General features: G+C 43.9%; 1 protein-coding gene across 2 annotated transcripts in view; it reads right to left on the bottom strand.

Annotated features, from left to right (window-relative positions):
* YWHAE (tyrosine 3-monooxygenase/tryptophan 5-monooxygenase activation protein epsilon) overlaps positions 1–21,453 on the bottom strand; it is a 110,103-nt gene that overhangs the window by 69,721 nt on the left and 18,929 nt on the right. For both annotated transcript variants that reach the window (XM_033921750.1, XM_033921751.1), the window contains exon 2: positions 8,170–8,369. In XM_033921750.1, coding sequence (XP_033777641.1) covers positions 8,170–8,369 — 200 coding nt within the window. The remainder of the gene's footprint in view (positions 1–8,169; positions 8,370–21,453) is intronic.

The raw sequence follows: 21,453 nt of genomic DNA, 5'->3' as shown, positions 1-21,453 counted from the left end.
AACACTACCCCTCCCTATTCGCAGTTTCGATGTTCGCAGTTTCAATTATCCGCATTTTTTCCCAAGGCCCCCCCTGAGAAAAAAGGGCCCTGGGACTTGGAGGGAGGCGACCAGAGGTGGCGGGGGGGAGGGGTGATCAGAGGCGGAGGGAGGCGATAAGAGGCGGGGGAGATCGGAGGTAGCGGGCGTGGGTGCGATCGGAGGAGGCGGGGGTGATCGGAGCATGGACCTTACCTGGTGGTCTAGCGGTGACGCAGGGCAGGAGTGATCTTCCTACACTCCTGCCCCGTGCAGAGCCGTGATGTGAGTTGCTGTGGTCTCACGAGACTAGAACAGGGAGTTCCTGTTGTAGTCTCGTGAGACCACAGGAACTCAGCAGCACAGCTCTGCACGGGGCAGGAGTATAGGAAGATTATTCCTGCCCCGCGATACCGCTAGACCACCAGGTAGGGGGTAAAGTCCGGGGGTGGGTCAGAGCCGGCTAAAAGTTATTTGAAATTTTTCCCTATTCATGGGCCAGCTCTTCCCTAATCCCCGCGAATAGGGAGGGAGAAATGTACACACAATAGACAGCAGATATAAATTCTCAAAACTGACACATTTCAATCACTATATTGTAAATAAAAACCTTCTCTCTACCTTTGTTGTTTGGTGACTATTTTTCCTTTCTTCACTTTCTGCCCTGCATCCATCCTTGGCATCAACTTAATCAATTATTCTGCTTTTCCATGTCTTACCTTCCCTTCCTACTCTCACTCCTTCCTTCCCCATTTCCATTATCTGACATATCTCTCTCTCCTTCCTTTCCCCCCCGTCCCAGTCTGGCATCTCTCTCCTCTCCTTCCCATAATCTGTTCTCTCTCTCTACTACCACTACTATTATTATTTCTATAGCGCTACCAGACTCCCCCTCCTTCCCTTCCCCTGGTATCTCTCCCTTTCTTTAGTCATCTCTCCACCCCCAGTGTAACATTTCTCTCTTCCTTCCTCCTTTCCACCCTCTGCAGTCCATTTCCCTTTCCTTTCTGACCCTCCTCCCAGTCCAACATTTCTCCCTCCTTTCCACCAGTCCAACATTTCTCTCTCTCTTCCTCCTGCATGCTTCTCCTCCAGTCCTCCTTCCCTCCCCCAACTAACATCTTTCTCTCTCCCTCCAGGAGTCCAACTTTTCACTCTCTGCCCTCTCCCCCTTCCTCCGAGTGTGATATTTCTCCTCCCCTCCTTTCTGTCCTCCCCATCCAACTCACCCTCTCCATGAATCCAACACTTTCTGCCTCATGCACGTTTTCTGTCCTTACTTCTTCCCTTGAGTGGCATCTCTCACCCCAAACCCAACATGCTCACTCCCTATGCACAATCTTTCCCTCCCCTCCAGTGTGTAGTATCTTTCCTTTCCCTCCTCTTTTGCTAGGCCAGCTGCACATCTTCTCCCTTCCCTTTCCCTCCTCCCCTGTCCAGCAGTAACTCTCCTCTCTCTAGCCTAGCAGCAGCTCACTGTATGCTTTTAACTTCGCCACACAGCTACTACAAGCATTAGTTTAGACGCGGTTTCATCAGGTAGCCTTGGGGCCTTTGCTAGACATCATCAAAGCGGGCAGGCCTAGCAAAGGCCCCAAGGCTGCCTGATGGAACCGCATCTAAACTAATGCTAGTGTTGCCAATGCTGGTCCGGGGGTGGGGAGAGAAGATGAGGAAGGCAGGAGTCCCGGCAGATACGCAACAGCAGCAGAAGGCAGTAATCCTGGCATACACAACACTAGCAGGAAGTTTGGAGTCTTCAGAAAACCACTGCACAGCGCAGGCCTGCCCCAGAAGTAGAATGATGTGCTCCGGGGCAGATTTGCTCACTGTCACGGCAGCTGATTGAAGATTTACCAGGAAGCAGGTAGGTGGATGGACAAAAGGAGTTCACCCTAGTGCGGGCCGCAGTGAGAGCTGTTTCGGGCTGTATGTTGTGCAGGGCTGATCTAAGCCCTTGCCAAATAACAATTACCCTTTAAAGGGAAGCCTAGCAAGAATAGTCTTAGAGGTGGAATCTAGAGCATTCAGCGAGCATAAATCGAATATGCCTACACCTTACCCTGGACTCACATAAGGTCATACAGGGCATCAGCAACATAATTAACTCCAATCAAAAGAAGCTGGAGGCGGCTCAACACCTCTCTCTAAAATATGCAGCCTGGACAAGCTAGCCGCCAAGGCAGCTTTGACTCCCAAAGCCTCTGCCGCAAAGTGTCTCCTGAGAAACACATCCACACAGTGGTACTGCATGTCCTTGAGCACCACACTACCCTCACTGGAAAGGGAAGTGCGCTTAGTCACCTACACAACCAAAGGCTGACCAAGAAGCTGTTAGCATTCCAGCTGCATAGGGTACAAACAAGACATAGCCCTCACTACCTTGAGAGCACCTTCCAGAGAATTCCATTGCCCCGAGATCAGAATGCTCATATCAGGATGCCAGGGAAAAGTGGAGAATTGAGCTCGGACTTCACAAAACAGAGGAGGTAGAAGGAGCCACCTGAGTGACTAAATTCAACTCTTGCAGAGTCTCCGATATGAGATCAGGTAAAGCAGCAGCCTTTAATAAACACAGAACCATGGGATCATCCCCAGGTTCTAAAGCCAGAGCAGGATCCAAAGATCTGGCATTCTGTCCCGAGTCCTCTGCCATGGGAAGAGTGTTCCCGGGAAATAAGGGGTCCACAAGCTGATCATCAGCATCGCCCAAATCAGGGTAATCAAACTCAAGAACAGTGGCTGATTGAGAAGAGGATGTGCCTAAAAAGGCAAAACCACTGAGACATAAGTCAGAGGTGGAGTAGAACTGTATAGGAGAAGCATGGCTATCCTGAAAGGAATTCCACAAGAATTTCATAAATTCTGAGAAGGCCTCCAAATCCTGGGGGGTAGAGTCACCCTTAGATGACATGACCTTGTGTTTCTTGGGCTGCGGGGTGCCCGCGTCCCTTCGTGCAAAACTTTCAGCCTTGCCAAACACCAAAAAAAGAAATGGCCGCCTGTTTATTCACCTGCTTAGACAGTGGAGCGGTTAAGCACGGTGCTGCCGCCTCTCCCGGATGCACCATGCAGTATGTGGCGCAAGGTCACTATGTAGGTGCTAAATTTGCACAATCCTGGCAAGGATTTGAAGCAGAAGAGCCCAAGGACTCCATCTCAACAAGATCTGAGGCAAAAATTGCAGTTTTGGAAATGCATGGAGCTTTTGAAAAAAAGATAGATACAAATCCAAGATGGCCACCATTAAGAAATTCACGCCAAGTACAAAAATGGCAATTTTAGGATTTTTCAGGTGAGTTTACACAGAAACATGCAGCGTCCTTTGACAATGAGGGAGCTCTGATCAGCCAGCCCTCTAAATAAGGGTGCACCTGGAGACCCATCTGCAGCAGGTAAGTCGCCACTAGAGAATGACACGGGGACAAATTTTTCCCCATCCCCATGGGAACTCATTTTCCCGTCCCGTCAAGTTTTTTTCCTGTCCCTAAAAAATTCCTGCAAGCTCCATCCTCATCTGCACAAGCCTCAAACATTTTTAAATCATAAGTGTTTAAGCTTGTGCGGTTCAGGCAGAACTTACAAGAATGGGATAGGGACAGTGACAAAACTCACAGGGACAGGACAGGGAAATTGAGTTCATGTGGAGACGGGGACAAATTTGTCCCCGTGTTATTCTCTAGTCGCCACCACTACCATCACTTTAGTGAAGATCTGGGACCCTGAAGCCAGTCCAAAGGGCAGAGCCGAGAACTGATGCCATTCCAACCTGGACCCGCAAAACTTAGCGTTGGATAGCAAGTATACACCACAAAACCAGGCGGAAGCCAGTTGAGACCAAAAGACCTCCTGTAAAGATTCAGAGAGAAGGTCTGGCAAACCACAAATTCAAATAGGTGCAGCACGTGAGAGCATGTCCAGGCTCACAAAACCCCAGAGAGATCCACAGATCCAGCGCAGTCCTTATCTCCCATCCCGGAAAACGCTGCACATGTAAATAAGGGGTCAGCAAGCAAATCATCTGCACCCAGATCAGGGTCAGGCAGCACAAGCCAAAAACATGTCCAAAGGAGTAACGCCATTGAGCGATGTCGTGTAGGCGGGCTGGGATTGCGCATGGGAAAACACAGCGGTTCAAAACCTAAACTAAAACTTAGCGTTATATACCGGATCAATCAAAGAAAGCTCGACTCGATTAACAGTAATTAAAAAATACTAAAAAGGTAAACAATCAAGAATTTCAATGGGACTAATTTCCAACGTGTTTAGCAAATAGGAAAGTTTTTAAAGATTTGCTGAAAAATTGAAAAGGACTAGGACCCCTCAAAATTAGAGGAAGTTCATTCCATAATTGAGAGAATTTGAAAACCAAAGATTGGTCTTAATCCTTTAATTCCTTTCCTTGAAAGATGGGAGAGCTTGAATTGTTGCATGCCTCTTGCATAGGAGAATCTATAATCATTCCATACCAGAGGAACAAGCGGAATGAAAATACCATATAGGATTCTAAAAGTAATGCATGCACATTTAAATTGAATCCTGAGATAAATCAGAAGCCAGTGAAGGCTTAAAAGCAAAGGAGTCACATGGTCAAATTTACTTTTTCCAAAAATCAACTTTGCTGCGGTATTCTGAATCAACTATGCAAAAATTTCAAAAAAGATTGCAAAGGTGTCCAGCTCCTGGGGCATAGGTCACATTAAGGTAGCTAAATTACCAGCCTTGCTGAGCCCCAAAACCCATGAAAGCTGCTCCGCTAGGCTAGCTGAGCGTTTGGTCACCTGCTTCAGCAGAGGAGAGGCTAAGCCGGACGCTGTGGCATAGAGGTCTGCACGGGAACAGGGATTGTGGGAATCCCGCGTTTCCTGCGGGAATCCCCCTCTAACCCACGGGACTCCCACAGGGACCCCCTTCTGGCCCACGGGACTCCCACAGGGACAGAAGGCTTTGGAAGCAGGGTTCGTCCATATAATATAATGGACACGTCAGTCTTAGTAAAAGAGGGGGTTTATAAGTTAATTACCTGAACAGAAAACAAAAAAAGGGTTCCACCAAAGAGATTCCACAAGGAAAACAGCAGCGCAAACACAAAAGAAACTGTGGAATTGATGATCCTGTCAGAAGTAATTGCTGCTTTTTATGGGGACGGGCGGAGATGGAGAGGATCCTGGCGGGGATGGGTGGGATTTCTGTCCCCGTGCAACTCTCTACTGTGGCACCCCCATGACTGCATCACGCGATGCTAAAATACTCAAAAGTGCTAAAATTGCACAATCCTGGAACAAATTCACAAGAGAGCCAAGGACTCCATCCCAGTTAAGTTTCCAGGCAAAATTTGCAGTTTTGAAGGAGCTTCAGAAAATAAAATCGCCAAAAATCCAAGATGGCTACCATCACAATATTCACACCAAAATCACGATATTTTGCACATTTCCCAAACTTTAAAAATGGCGATTTTAGGATTTTTCAGGAGGGGGAACATAGGGGAACACTCAAAACCCCAGTTTTCAAACCTCCCCCAATATCTTTCACAGGCTATCAAGCCTGTTTGTATTCACTGTGACCTGAGAGAATCAGTTAGAAGTGCTGCAAGCCTGCATTCAGCTCTCTCACAGTAGCTGGATGGGAATAATCACTGCCACAATGCTGGGAAAGCTCCTACAGAGCTGATCTTCGGGCTGCCATTCAGACTCCAATGTCAGACTATACCGTCACCCTTGATTAACAGAAGGTGAGACCACCTCAGGGATGACCTTGAGCTCCAGAGAAAACTATGCAGGCTGGCCAACAGGTATCCAGAGGGATCGGCCTGTCAGCTACAGACTGAAGTCTGTGAATTCTCAAGCAGGCAGAGCTTTAAAATTACTCCAAGCACTAAATTACCCAAAAGGGGACAAAATTACAATGAATTAAAATAATAAAATGGGGCGAGCAGAATACACACAACTGCATACATGCATACATTAGGAAAAAAACTATAGAGGGCGCTAAACTGTACAGTGAAGTTCTATAGAGGCAGAGTGAAAAATCCAGAGTGGATTCCTTCTGCAGCCATGTGACTAAGGGGAAATAACCCTACTGTCTAGTGGGACCACATTTTGGATTTGTAGGTACTTGGAGGGCCGCAGAAAAAATAGTTAATGCTTATTAAAGAAATGACAACTTTGCATGAGGTAAAACTCTTTATACTTTATAAATCTTTCATTTAACAGTTAAAGGAAAGATTTATAAACCATAAAGAGTTTTACCTTATGCAAAATTGTCATTAACTATTTTTCCTGCGGCCCTCCAAGTACCCTATTTTTTCTGCAGCCCTCACAATTAAAATTTAATATCTTTCCTTTCTCAAAACTGACACATTTCAATCACTATATTGAAAATAAAATCATTTTCCCTACCTTTGTTGGCTGGTGACTTTATTTTTCTGTGCTTTTAACTATGCTTCCAGGGCCTTCTTGTCCTTTGACTGTTTTTCTCTCGGTCTTCACTTTCTGCCTTGCATCCATCTTTGGCATTAATTTAATATTCAATTTTTCTGCTTTCTTTTCAAAATCTACGTTTCCATGTCTTACCTTCCTTTCTATCTCTCTCTTCTTCCGTCCCTATTTCCATGATCCGACATCTCTTTCTTTCCTTTCTCTCCCTCCCTCCTTTCTTTTCCCTGGTCTGGCATCTGTCTCCTTCCATCCCCCAACTTTTTATTTCTTTCACCCTGCCTCCTTCTTTCTTTCTCTCTCTCCATGCTCCCTTTCTTTCTATATGTCTCTTTCTCTCTCTCTCCGTGTCCCCTTTCTTTCTTTCTCCATGCCTGCCCTTTCTTCCTGTCTTTCTCTCTCCATGCCCCTTTCTGGCTGTGTCCCGTCTCCCTTCTTTCTTTTCTTTCTGTCTCCCTGTACCCCCCTTTCTTTCTTTTTTTCTCCCTGTCCTCCCCCAAGCCACCACCACTGGGGAACAGGCCAGCGCCGAGGTCTTAGCTCTCCCTGCTTATCTTCCCCAGCACGGGGCCGACCAATTCTCGCCACCCGACGTCAATTCTAACGTCGGAGAGGAAGTTCCGGCCCAGCCAGGCAGCGATTGGCTGGCCCAGAACTTCCTCCCCGACGTTAGAATTGAGGTCAGGTGGCGAGAATTGGTCGGCTCCGAGCTGGGGAAGATAAGCAGGGAGAGCTAAGACCTCGGTGCTGACCTGTTCCCCGATTGCGGTGGCTTGAGGGAGGACAGTGAGAAGAGAAGGGAAACAGATTGGGTATCCATGCTTTAAGCAAGCCGCAGTACGCGATTGTCCTCTCCACAATCAGAAAACTTGTGAAGTGGAGAGGACAGATCGCGGGCCGCAAAATAGTCCCTGGGGGGCCGCATGCAGCCCATGGGCCGCGTGTTTGAGACCGCTGGTCTAGAATGTCTCACATATTGCACTGGAAAAATTATTTAAAGTCGGCTGAGTCAGGAGACAGAAGAGATCCCTCTCGTCCCACCGTTGGACCACCAGAGATTTAAAAGGTACACAGGTGGGGGTGGGGAGGGAAACAGAAATTGTTAAAGTTGACTGCTGACTAGGGAAGGATCCATTCTGTCCTGGCCCACCAGAACTTACGGCAGGCCCAGTGGAGGCCTGTGAGGCATCGTGAGGGGGGGGAGACAGGGTACAGAGCCTGGCAGGATAGGGAAAGAGGGGAGCTGGGTACAGAGATTGGCAGGAGAGGGAGGGGGATAGATGCAGAGCCTGGCAGGGAAGGAGGGCAAACAGGGTGCAGAGCCTAGCAGGGGGGAATGGGGCTGGGTGCAGAGTCTGGCAGGGGAGGGATGGGATGGCTGGAAGCAGAGCCTAGCAGGGCACTGCACTTGAATATTAAACAAATCCCCCTCCCCCCGGTTTTTGTTTGAGTCAACCTTCTTTCCTCCTTTTTTGGGGGGGAAAAGGTGGTAAATAGAGGAGAGAGCCAAGAAAAGAAAAAGGAAAAAAAAAGGAAAAAGTGAAAGCATAAAAGAAAAACACTCAATCTTTTCCTGGTTCCTCAAAATTCTGTCTGGTTTTTCTTTTAATCCTCTGAAGCATATTAGCTACATGCTCCTTTCTTTAATCCTTTCCTTTCTGTGGTACAGCACATTACATTGAGAGAAAAAACACAGTTGGGTGCTTAATTTTCTCACCATTTGCCGATATTCCCGGATCATTTTGAGCTTATCTTCTCCACCTTTGTTCTCTTCTTTCTGTTCAATGCTGCTAATTATTCGCCATGATGCTCTTCTGGCTCCAATAACATTTTTATATGCAACAGAGAGCAGGTTTCTTTCTTCCACTGTCAGCTCCAAATCCATATTTGCCACATTCTTCATAGACTCAACCATTTCTGAAGAGAAGAATATTTATAAAGTAGTATTTTGCAACATCAGTTCTAACAGTTCAATTGCTCCCACTGCAAGCTACAAATAAGTTAACATAAGAACAAGTTGTCATACTGAGTGGGACTAAGGGTCCATGTAGCCCAGTATCCTGTTTCCAACAGTTGCCAGTCCAAGACACAAGTACCTGGAAAAGTATAAAAAAAAACAAGATTCCATCCTACTCAGTCTCAAGGATAAGAAGTGCTCTCCCTAGGTCTATCTTGATAACAGTTTATGGTTTTTAACTCCAGGAATTTGTCAAAACTTTTTTTTTTAAACCCAGCTACATTAACTCCTTTTTACCACTTCTACTGGCAGTACGTTCCACCAATTAACTACAGTATATACTAAAGAAAAATAATTTTCTCCTATTTTGCTTTAAAATGTGCTACTGTGTAACTAAGGTATTTCCCCTAGTATCTGTACTTTCTCAAAGTAAAATCAATAAATTTGCAATTAACCATTTATCTCCATCCAGGATTTTATACACCCCTCTCCCATTTTCTATTAATATATATATATATATAAAATACTGAATGGTTTCTCAAAATTATTGGTTGTCTAACAATTATTACAGGGAGCCTAAGTAAACTCAACACACAGGTTATACATTACTATTTCATTCATTGGAACAAAAATACCCAACACCCATATGAAAACTAACTGTCCCTTCATCTTAACCAGTTGCATCACCTTTAATAGCAATTTCAACCAAACACTTCCCATAATTTCATATCAGCCTTTCACACTGCTGTCTAGTAAATTTAGCACACTTGTCTTTGTAGAGCTGTTTTAATTTGGATTCATTCACAGTCTTCATGAATGAGCCTGTGTGTGTTTTAGATCACAGTTCTTCAACTGCCGGTCCGCGGACCGGTAACGGTCCGCAGAAAATTTCTGCCGGTCCGCACAGGGCCGGCGAGATCTACAAATTAAATTTCCTGTCGGGCATGTTCCCCTTTCCCTTCCAGGGCCGGCGTTAGGATCAGCTGCGGTACTGCTACAAACGGCCAGCAAAAAGAAAGACAGAAGCCACGGGACTTTTGCTCTTGCCTGCATCGCTATAGGCTCTGCCGATCTTGATCCCGCCCTCTTCTGAAGTGACTTCCTGTTTTTGAGGGGCAGGATTGAGACCGGCAGAGCTTGTAGTGAATAGCAATACAGGCAAGAGGAAAGGTCCCGCAGCTTCTGTCTTCATTCTAGCCGTCTGATTTAGCGGGACCATAATTGAAGGTAGGGTAGGTTTTGTCTTTGTTTTTGCTGCCAAGTTTAGCAGGACCGGGGTCGAAGGCAGGGCTAATAGCAATCGAGTGCTGGAAGAGTGGATCGGGGCCAGCGGCCAAGGAAGGAAATAAGAGATGCTGGATTATGAGGAGAGGGAAAAATGTGATATAGGTGTTGTTGGAAGGGGATGGTAGACCCAGGAGGGGGGATTGGTGTGACAGAAAGAAGATGGTGGATCCCCTTGGGGGAGGATAGTTATTAGAACTAGGTGGGAATTGGAAGAATAGGGACACAAAGATAGATGCTGGACCTTGCAGGGGGCAGAGAGACATGGAAAATGCTGAACATGAGGATGGAGTATGAAGACAGAAGTCAGATATTGGACATGGGTAGAGGGAGTAGGGAGACAGAGTGGATATGCTGGACATGGTGAAGGGGGAATAGGGAGACAAGGAGAAGATGCTGAATAAGGAATGGAAGGAGTAGGGTGATGGAAGGTATCTGAAGGATTAAGATAGGGAAAAGAGGGGAGGCATTGGGATGAGGAAAGATGGTGGGTTGGCTGGATGGCTCAGCAACGGGAAGAAAAAAAGAACACAGGAAGATGCTGGACATGGAGGTTGTAGGGTGAAGGAAAAAAGCAGACTTGACTGAGTAGGACTTGACAGAGTAGGTGGGAGATGTTGGACACAGGGTGGAAGCAGTAAGAAGAAAAAGGAGGTTCTGGATATTGGAATAATAGGTAGAAGACAGGAAGGGACAGAAGTGGCAGATAGATTGAAGACCTAGGAAAGAAATTTAAGAAAAGACAGAAGAAAGCAGAACAAAAAGGGCAGATAATAAAGGTAGAAAAAAATAATTTTATTTCTATTTTGTCATTAGAATATATCAGATTTGAACTATATATCCTGCTAGAGACATAACTGGGGACTGCAAAGCCCAGGCAGTGCTTCTTTAGCTTCCAGCACTCCCCTAACACTATTCTGTTAGCCTGATATTTCTGTGTAGCATTCTGTAATAATTTGGCTTGTTCAGTTTTCTTGATAGTGGAGGGGATATATGTGAAGGGGAGGGGAAGGGAAACAGGGGTTTTGTTGCTCCTTGCTCTGTATATTTGTATTTATAAAATGACAATTGTACAGAATATTGTTTCTTTTGATACTTTAATAAAATATGTTCAATATAAAATCATAACTGAGGCTTGTGCGGATGAGATCAGATGGTTTGCGGGGACCGAACTTGCGGAGACGGGGTGAAAATGTTTTTTAAAATTTCAGTCTTAGTAGTTTGCCGGTCCACAAAATAATTATTTTATTTCCGCCGGTCCATAGGTGTAAAAAGGTTGAAGAACACTGTTTTAGATTATCTTGCAGGGCATGACTGGGCATCTCAAGAATTTTCTGGTATAGTGCATAATTCCTATTGTGCTTGGATGCAAATATCTTGATGTCATAGTTAATTATTCTCTGTTTGCGCCTTAAATTAATAGTACAATACAAAAAAAAATTTTACGTTACAACTGATCAGACGACAAAAGCCCTTTTCAAAAGGCAACTTCCAAACTCTCTCTCAGCATTCATGTCATATATTCTGGACTATTTAGGTCATTGTTGCTAATATGTATTGAAAGTTACTCAGAATGCAGTTGCCTGCCTGATCTTTCTCAAAATGAACACATTAGGACTGTGCTGAAAGATCTCCAATGGCGAGTTGCCACTTTTCTTGGAATCTATCACTCAAGTCATTCTTTATGTCCTGTGAATAAATTTTGCTTGATATACCTTCATTTAAACAAATAAGATTGGATGTTTGCTGCTCTATATTTTTATTACTTTAAAGGATTTTATTAACAATCATAGAGGTACTAAGAATGATATACATCATCATAGCTGGACGATGTAAAAAAATGTATAGTATAGTACACTCAAACAGATAACCATATAGATTTTGTTTTTATACAAGATCTAAAAATCCCCTACCAAATAAAACAAACCATGCTCTGTTTCTTCACACACAGCAGCAAACCTCCCTAACTCCAAATATCCAGTCTGATCATAGATCAATCCAACCTTCTAAGAATTCTCTCCCAATCCACTGGTGTCTTGGGAGATCAATGCTATAACCAGGTAAGTCTCTCCATATCAATCAAGAGTCTCAAGCAGTTTTTCCATGCCACAGTTGAGGGGAGAAAGAGGCTGCTTACAATAATTCGTGATGACACTTAGCAGCTGTCCATCCCAATCTTTTAATTTTCTGCTGCAATCTATAGCCCTGATCATTATATAAAGTCCCAACAAGCAGGACTGGGCTATAGAAGTATTTAAGATTTTAAGGATCCATACCCAAAATTGTTGAATTAGCTTGCATGTCCACCACATATGCAAAAAAGCACAGTTACTTACCGTTAACAGGTGTTATCCAGGGATAGCAGGCAGCTATTCTCACAAGTGGGTGACGTGATTCAACGGAGCCCCGATGCGGACGCCTCACAAGCAGACTTGCTTGAAGAAACTCAAAGTTTTGAGTCGCCCACACCGCGCATGCCTTCCCGCCCAGCGCAGGGCGCATCTCCTCAGTTCAGATAGCTAGCAGAGAAGCCAACCCGGGGAGGTGGGTGAGATGTGAGAATAGCTGCCTGCTGTCCCTGGATAACACCTGTTACGGTAAGTAACTGTGCTTTATCCCAGAACAAGCAGGCAGGTATTCTCACAAGTGGATGACCTCCAAGCTAACCAAAGTGGGATGGTGGGAGAGTTGGCAACTTAGGAGAATAAATTTTGCAATACTGTTTGGCCAAACTGTCCATCCCGTCTGGAGAAAGTATCCAGACAATAATGAGAAGTGAAGGCATGAACCGAGGACCAAGTGGCAGCCTTACAAATTTCCTCAATAGGTGTAGATCTGAGGAAAGCCACAGAAGCCGCCATTGCTCTGACCTTATGGGCTGTGACTTTACTGTGAAGAGGAAATCTAGCCTGGGCATAGCAGAATGAGATACAAGCCGCCATCCAATTGGAGATGGTACGCTTAGAGATAGGACATTCCAACTTGTTCGGATCAAAGGAGACAAAAAGTTGAGGAGCAGTTCTGTGTGGTTTGGTGCGTTCCAAATAGAAAGCCAAAGCACGTTTACAGTCCAGAGTATGAAGAGCTGATTCTCCAGGATGAGAATGAGGCTTTGGAAAAAACACTGGAAGAACAATGGATTGGTTGAGATGAAATTCCAAGACCACTTTAGGAAGGAATTTCGGATGAGTGCGAAGGACCACCTTGTCATGATGGAACACTGTAAAAGGCAGATCTGCAACCAATGCTTGAAGCTCACTGACTCGTTGAGCAGAAGTGAGGCCAATGAGAAACACCACTTTCCAAGTGAGATACTTCAGATGAGCCTTGTCCATTGGTTCAAAAGAAGGTTTCATCAATTGAGTAAGAACAATATTGAGGTCCCAAACCACTGGAGGCGGTTTGAGAGGAGGTTTGACATTGAAAAGTCCTTTCATGAATCTGGAAACCACAAGATGAGCAGAGAGAGGTTTCCCTTCAATAGGCTGATTAAAAGCAGCAATTGCACTAAGATGGACTCAGATCGAAGTAGACTTGAGACCAGACTGAGAAAGGTGCAACAGATAGTCCAAAACTGAAGATAAGGAGGAAAGTTGAGGCTCCTTATGATGAGAACGATAAAAACAGTGATTCTGAGAAAAAATAACCCAAAACCGTGGACAAAAGAAGGCACAAGTGAAAACACTTCACGCAGAGAGTCGAAGACGGACTTCTCGGCTCCGTGGAAAAGTAAGAACTGAGGAGACTCGCCCTGTGCTGGGCGGGAAGGCACTCGCGCATACGCGGTGTGGACGACTCGAAACTTCGAGTTTCTTCAAGCAAGTCTTCTTGTGAGGTGTCCGCATCGGGGCTCCGCTGGATCACGTTACCCACTTGTGAAAATACCTGCCTGTTGTCCTGGGATAATGAATTAACCCCTTGGGTACATCGCAAGCAATCGGCACAACAGATGGAAATATTTTTCTTAAATGTACTGGCACATAGTACCATTGTGTAACCACCTTATAAGCATGTTCTTGCACCACAACACAAATTGAAGATTTTTTTATGTCAATCAGTGTCTCTTGTGTGGTAAACACTCTACTCAGATCATGTTCTCACTTGGACATAAAGGGGTATATCGCAGCTTCAAGCCCCCTAATACATCTATATAGTAAGGAGAAGGGCCTAGATAATCTTCTGTTAACCACATATTTTCTTAGTGCTCAGACAAAATTGGGTTCTCCCTGGCTCAACTCTGAGAGATCAGAAAATGTTGTATTTGAAGGAATGGATAACAGTCAGAGGTCCCCAAATAGCAGCAATCCAGGACTGAAAATTCTTCTAGGGCAGCATTTCTCAACATGCGGTACGTGTACCCTTAGGGGTATGCAGGCCAATGTTGGGTGTATGTGGCCTGGGTGCCGTGGAAGATATTCCTGTCTGTCCGTAGAAGCCACCGGGGATGTCATCTTCCTGCCCGCTCCCTGACAGAGATCTAGTCTTCCTACTCGCCCTCTGCCGCAGTCGGGGATTCCTCCCTCTCTGCCCATTCCCTCCCCCTCCCCAAAGTCAACCCAGTTCTTGTTCGAACTGCACTCGCTCCTTCAGTCTTCAGAAGCATCTCTGTGCAGGGATGGCACAAGAAGCGATTTCCATGCTGCACATAAGTAGCTGACCCAGAAACCTTCTCTCCGACACCAGAGGGAAGGCTTGTGGGTCAGCCATATGCAGTGTGTGAATCGCTGCCTGCACCATCTCTGCAAGGAGATGCTGCTGAAGACTGAAGGAGTGAGTGCGGCTCGAACAAGAACTGGGGTGGGCAGGGATGGTGGGATCCCCGACAGTGGCAGGGGGTGGACAGGAAGGTGGGATCCTCGGAGGCAGTGGCAGATTGTATGGACGGGCAGCTACTTACGCGCAGGGAGGTGGGCACAAACTTGGAAGAAGGGGGCACTAACTTAGAACATAGGGTGGAGGGAATAGAAAGAGAGAATTGTTGGGTATGAGTGTGTGTGAGAGAGGGAAAGATGGTGGCACATGGGGAAAGGAAGTAAGAGGAAGATCGCTCCTGCCCCGCTAGACCACCAGGTAAGGTTCTGGAGAGTCTCAGAGAGCTTAAGGTAAGGTCCGGGATTCCAGGGGAAGGTGGGGGGTGGGTCAGAACCGGCACAAATATTATTCACGTTTTTTTAATATTCGCGGGCCGGCTCTTCCCCTAACCCCCGTGAATATTGAGGGAAAAGTGTAATCCTTGTATACTGCAAGCTTCGGGATTCCTTTAAATTGCAGATTATGCCTGTGAGACCTGTTCTCTAGGACTTTGATTTACTCTCATATGATCTCTAATTCTGCAGAATCTTTCCACATGTTACAGAAGAGTACTTTTACTTCTTCAGTAAGTGAAGTAACTTGGCCTCCCACGTAGTCTACTCTGGTGCCCAGGCCTCCTGTTTTCATATCAGCAAGTGATATTTGCACATCCTGTCGGACTCCCTAGTATATCTTGTTTAAGTTCTCAAAATAAGACAATCTCCTTTTTGAAGACCTCCTGAGATGCCCTATCACGGGGCGGCCTGTCTTCTGCATCCATCTGCATCCAAACTGACCTCCTCTAGCACCATTTTTTCCCTGGGTTCAGCCCCATTTGATGACTGATCTACTTTTGCACGATCCCCAGGCTCCGACAACTACTTGCATTGCTCCACAATTTTTTTTTTATATATTAAAGGCACTTGACCATAGAACTCATTGCCTTTTGAGTTTACGTAGAAACACAAAAATGATGGCAGATAAAGGTCAAATGGACCATCCACAGTCTCCTCCTCTCCCTAACAGATCCCATGTGCCTGACCCACACCTTCTTGAATTCAGATAGTCTTTGTCTACACCATCTCTACTGGGAGACTATTCTACGTATCTACCATCCTTTCTGTCAAAAGGTATTTTCGTAGATTACTCCTGAGCCTACCTCCTATTAACTTAATCCTACGTCCTGAGACTACCTCCTCTTAACTTAATCCTACATCCTCTCTATCATATCTCCCCTCTCAAGTTCATCCACATAAGCCTTATGATGAACACCACTGACCATTTTAGTAGCCTTCCTCTGGTCAGACTGCATCCTGTTTATACCTTTAGAAGGTGCAGTCTCCTATACAATAATCTAAATGAGGCATCTTATACAGGGACATTATCATATTTTTCGCTCCATAAGATGCACTTTTTCCCCCAAAAAAAGTGGGTGGAAATAAGGGTGCGTCTTATGGAGTAAATAATCACCCACCCGTTAACCTTATTTTAACTCCTCTGGCGATCAAGCATTCCTGCAGGCAGGGCAGGGCAGGGCCACGCCCCCCCCCCCCCCTCCCCGGGTACCTCTCCAGGGCCCTTCACTTCTTGAAGGCCACAACCCTATTACCGACCAATGAAATCGCTCTTTACTGGGGAGGAGGGCTAGGGGAAAAGGTGACCAATCAGAAGCGCTTCTTGAAAACACAATCCCCCACACACAAAACCAACGAATGAAGAAAGGGAGCCCGGCTGGAGCATCGCCCCATCATCGACCAATGGAATCGCTCTTTATCGGGGAGGAGGGCTAGGGGAAAAGGTGGCCAATCAGAAGCGCTTCTTGAAAACGCAGGAAAAAAACACAACAAAGAAAGGGAGCCTGGCCGGAGCGTCACTCTACTTATGTAACCGCTGTCACAGGGAGATTGTGAAATGCTGGAAGATAGCTGCAGAGACCCCTTGGGCCTCCACAAGCAACGAGAAAAGCAGCTGCCGAGGGTTGAAGGGCCCCTCCTTTGTAGTTGGGAGAAATGGTAGAAACTGTCAGGTTTTAGGAGAGAGATAGTTCACCATCATGCATTCAGGCGTCATGGACAGATTGGAAAAAAAAAACCTGTTACATCGCCATGTGTTGATGGAAAGTACAAAATAAAAAAAAGGATTATCCCCGTTAAGTAAAGAGGTATCAGATGTTGTTTAACGTACCCAGACTTCCACAGCGGAAGGAAAATGGTAATAGTTATACATGTCCTTGGAAAAAGCATTGCTTGTTTGGTAACATTTTTGAGCAAAGAACATCTAAAAAAATAATCCCGTATGTAATAGTGCTAATAAATATTCTAGCAAAGTCGCTATAAAAGTTCTCAACCAGCACAAATTTACAAGTGCAGGGCCTGGCAAGGAGTGTGGGGTTGGGTGCAGAGCCTGGCAGGGAGAATTTGGTTCAGAATGTTTTTTTCTTGTTTTCCTCCTCTAAATCTAGGGTGCATCTTATGGTCAGATGCGTCTTATGGAGCAAAAAATACGGTAATACCTCCTTTTTTCTACTGTCATACCTCTCCCTATGCACCCAAGCATCCTTCTAACTTTTTCCATAGCCTATTCAACCTGTTTGGCAACCTTAAGATCATCATATACTATCTATCGCACACAAGTACTGCTCCTTTTTCATGCACAAAAGTTCTTCATTCCCTAACTGTACCATCTTAAGTAATAAATTTATTTTTCTGTCTTCAACACATTTCATACTATTAATCAGATTCATAAATTGCTTTAGTACCTGGATATGATAGATCCATATTTGTTTTGATGTCAGACACTGTCACACTGCATAAACTGATCTTGTTCTATTTTATGTGAAGTCATTTTACGAGACTGACAAAAATATCTGCCCTCTGAGGCTCTGAGTTGTATGCATCCTTCTAGCTTTCACCATCGCCTTTTCAAACTGTTTGGCCACCTTAAGATTATCACATCCAAGTTCCACTCCCTCTTCCATGTACAAAAGCTCTTCACCCCCTAAACTGTACTGTTCCCTTAGCGTTAAATCTTAACTGCCAAATTTCAGACCATCTTTAAGATTCACTAGGACCTTCCACATGTTATTCACACCATCAGGGGTGAATACTCTATTGCAGATTTTGGTATCATCCACAAAAAGGCAGATCTTACCTGAGAGCCATCAATTTCATTACTTAGCTTAGGAAATTGAAGATTTATTCATTTGCTCAGGCATATTTTTGGCTCTACAGTAGTAACTATAAATTACAAATGTAAACTCAGCTCAGATTTTAACTTAAAAATAATTTAACCATATGATATTCTTTGCTTTGTTTTCTAGCCTTTTTCTAGTAATTGTTTGCTTTATAGCCAGTTCAGTTGTGGATTAGGAATTGGTTATCAGATAGAAAACAGAGGGTAAGGTAAAATGGTCATTTTTCTCAATGGAGTTAAGTAAACAGTGGAGTGCCACAGGGGTCTGGATTGGGACCGGTGCTATTTAACTTATTTATAAATGATCTGGAAATTGGGACAACGAGTGAGGTGATTAAATTTGCAGATGACACTAAACTAGGCGGTATATAAATACCTAAATAAAATAAACTGTTTAAAGTTGTTAAAAAGCATGCGGATTGTGAAAAATTGCAGGTGGACCTTAAGAAATTAGAAGACTGGGCATCCAAATGGCAGATGAAATTTAATGTGAACAAATGCAAAGTGATAGACGTTGAGAAGAATAACCTAAATCACAGTTACCGGATGCTAGGGTCCACTTTGGGGCTTAGCGCCCAAGAAAAGGATCTGGGTGTCATCGTAGACAATATAATCAAATCTTCCGCTTAATGTGCAGCAGTGGCCAAAAAAGCAAATAGAATGCTAGAAATTATTTAAAAAGGGATGGTTAACAAGACTAAGAATGTTATAATGCCCCTGTATCGCTCCATGGTGCGATCTCATCTGAAGTATTGCGTTCAATTCTGGTCTCCTTATCTCAAGAAAGATATATGGTCTATTTTACAAAGCAGCGCTAGCAGCTGCGCTAATGGCCCCAAAGCCCATAGAGATTTAAAGGGCTTCGGGGCTGTTGCTGCGCGGCTTTGTAAAAGAGGCCGATAGTGGCGCTAGAAAAGGGTCAAAGAAGAGCGACCATGATGGTAAAGGGGATAGAACTCCTCTCGTATGAGGAAAGACTAAAAAAGTTAGGGCTCTTCAGCTTGGAAAAGAGATGGCTGAGGGGAGATATGATTGAAGTCTACAAAATCCTGAGTGGAGTAGAATGGGTACAAGTGGATCGATTTTTCACTCCGTCAAAAATTACAAAGACTAGGGGACACTCGATGAAGTTGCAGGTAAATACTTTTAAAACCACCTGGATGAAATTTTTTTCACTCGGAGAATAGTTAAGCTCTGGAATGCAGTGCCAGAGGATGTGATAAAAGCGGATAGCGTAGCTGGTTTCAAGAAAGGTTTGGACAAGTTCCTGGAGGAAAAGTCCATAATAGTCTGTTATTGAGAAAGACTTGGGGGAAGCCATTGCTTGCCCTGTATCGGTAGCATGGAATATTGCTACACCTTGGGTTTTGGCCAGGCACTAGTGACCTGAATTGGCCACCGTGAGAACGGGCTACTGGGCTTGATGGAACATTGGTCTGATCCAGTAAGGCTATTCTTATGTTCTATATACAAAGCTGAAGACTTCAATATATTGGTTAGTTTCAAACAGCTAAATAGAAGCACTTTACAGCATGTTTTCACAGGTATTCAGCTGGTTTCACAACCTCATCATCACTAACAGAATCAATTTTTAGGTCCTTCCCTTTCTCCTCTTATCACAAGTGAACTCTTAAGCAAGCAATCTGTTTTGTGTATTCATAAATAAATTCTGAACTCAATATATCTCTTTAATGAAACATTAAATCTTCTGCAGAAGATATTAGGGAGTGCTGATAAGTCCTTGGTTTTGTAAAGACAGCTACAGGATTGAAAAAATTTTATTTCCATATTCACCACTGAGCTCCACACACTTGTGACTTTGTTAACTTCTTTAACCCATCCAAGAAAAATTGTTTTGGTTCTGCTGCCAAACCACTCATCCACAGCTAGTGTGGAAAACTCAATACTTGAAAACTCTCTTCCCCTTGAGAAGTTTCTTGAGGTTCGGAAAGAATTAAAGTCCAAATGGGCCAAATTTGGTTAGTAGGATGGGTGTTTCAGAACTTCAAAGTGAAGATCTGCCAATTTCTGCTGGGTAATGGCCACCTTGTGAGGAAAGGCATCGTCTCTAAGAAACAATATTCCTTTTGAAAGCTTGTCTCGATGTTTGAAGACCAGTTGCTGCTTGATTTTGTTGAGAAATACAACATAGTACTTTAACGTGATGGTTGCACCTTTTTCCAGGTAATCTACAAGTAAAATTCCATATTTGTTCCAGAAGACAGGTGCCAATACCTTGTTTTATGACTTCTGTGTCTTCAACTTCTTGGGATGTCAGGAACCACTGTGTCTCCATTCTTTGGATTGTTCTTGTGTCTCTGGATCATATATATCCAGGTTTCATCCATAGTTACAAGACAATACAAAAATCCCACAGGATCCCGCCGAAATCAGTCCAAAATGGATTCTGAGGCAACCACATGATGTTGCTTCTGGTCTGCATTGAGCTATTTGGATACCCATTTAGCTGTGAGCTCTCTCATGTCTAAAGTCTCATGAATAATATAGCCTACACATTCTCAGAATATCTCCAGATATCCTGCTATCATTTTAGCGGCTATTCTTTGATCATCCAGGATCATGGAATTAATGGCATCCACGTTTTCTGGAATTGTAACTTAACTGGTCTTCCCGAATGTTCATCGCCTTATGCTGCAATGCCCTGCTCTAAAAACGCCATCAACCCAGTTATTGACTGTGCAGTAGGAAGGGCACTTATCCCCTAATGTAACCAACATATCATAAAAATTTTTGGCTGAGTTCCCTTTTAGGAAAAGACATCACCGCTCAGCACTCTCTTGCAGTGAAATCTCCATTTTTTTTGAGCATTTTCACTTCAGATCTGCAAAAAAAAAATTAAAGGCTACAATTATGAAATTTAAGTCAGACATATATGAAACGTATTAGTCTAAAAGTTAGTGAAATAGGAAAAAGCCAAAGACTTATCAGCATACCCTTATATATTATACAACATTGTAATCTACTGAAACAAAAGTCATACAGCATCTGGGATATATTATGATTTCCATTTCCTTACACTTAAGTATATTGTTTTCCAGCTACAATAGTTTCATATTTGTATACAAATACTATATTCTATATTGTACATTTAAGAGGAAAAAAAATCCAGCCAGTTAAGTTCAATTTATATGATTACAGCAAATATAAAAACAAGTTTAAAATCTAAGTGGTTTACAATAAAAGATTAGGGGGAGGGGAACAGACCAATAAAATACAACAGAATAAACAAGACAAGACATAACACACATATGGAAAAGCCAAGACGGATTGGTTACAATAATTTGAAGGCTCTTGGGGAAAGGAAAAAACAAAACACATTAGGATTTTGGAAATTCCTGATATTCTACAAGGAAAAATGTGACCATGAAAAGGGAAGTTTGTGAAAAGTAGTAAGCTTTACATTGAGATTTGAATCTTCTGAATGAATTTTCAGTGCAAAGATAGAACAGAAGGGAGTTCCATAAAATTGGAGCCATGACTAAGAAAGATTAATTTCTGTGAATATCAAGAAATAGTTGTCCAAAAGAGGGAACAGTGAGCAAGTGCTGTGAGAAGAACAGAGCTTTCTGTGGGGAATATGGAACCAACAGACTAAACAAAAAAGATGGTAGGCTCAAGGATTGAATTTGGAAAGAAAAGAATGTTGTATTTAAAGGGGATATGATATGTCTAGGAAGGATGTTCTCGGCTTTCAGAAGAGGAGTAATGCAATCAAATTTAGAACGGCAATAAAGGAGTCTGACTGCAGTGTTCTGC

This window comes from Geotrypetes seraphini, chromosome 15, assembly GCF_902459505.1.
Source record: "Geotrypetes seraphini chromosome 15, aGeoSer1.1, whole genome shotgun sequence".
NCBI lineage: Eukaryota > Metazoa > Chordata > Amphibia > Gymnophiona > Dermophiidae > Geotrypetes > Geotrypetes seraphini.
Note: the sequence above shows the minus strand (reverse complement) of the source record. Positions and strands in the feature narration are given on the sequence as shown.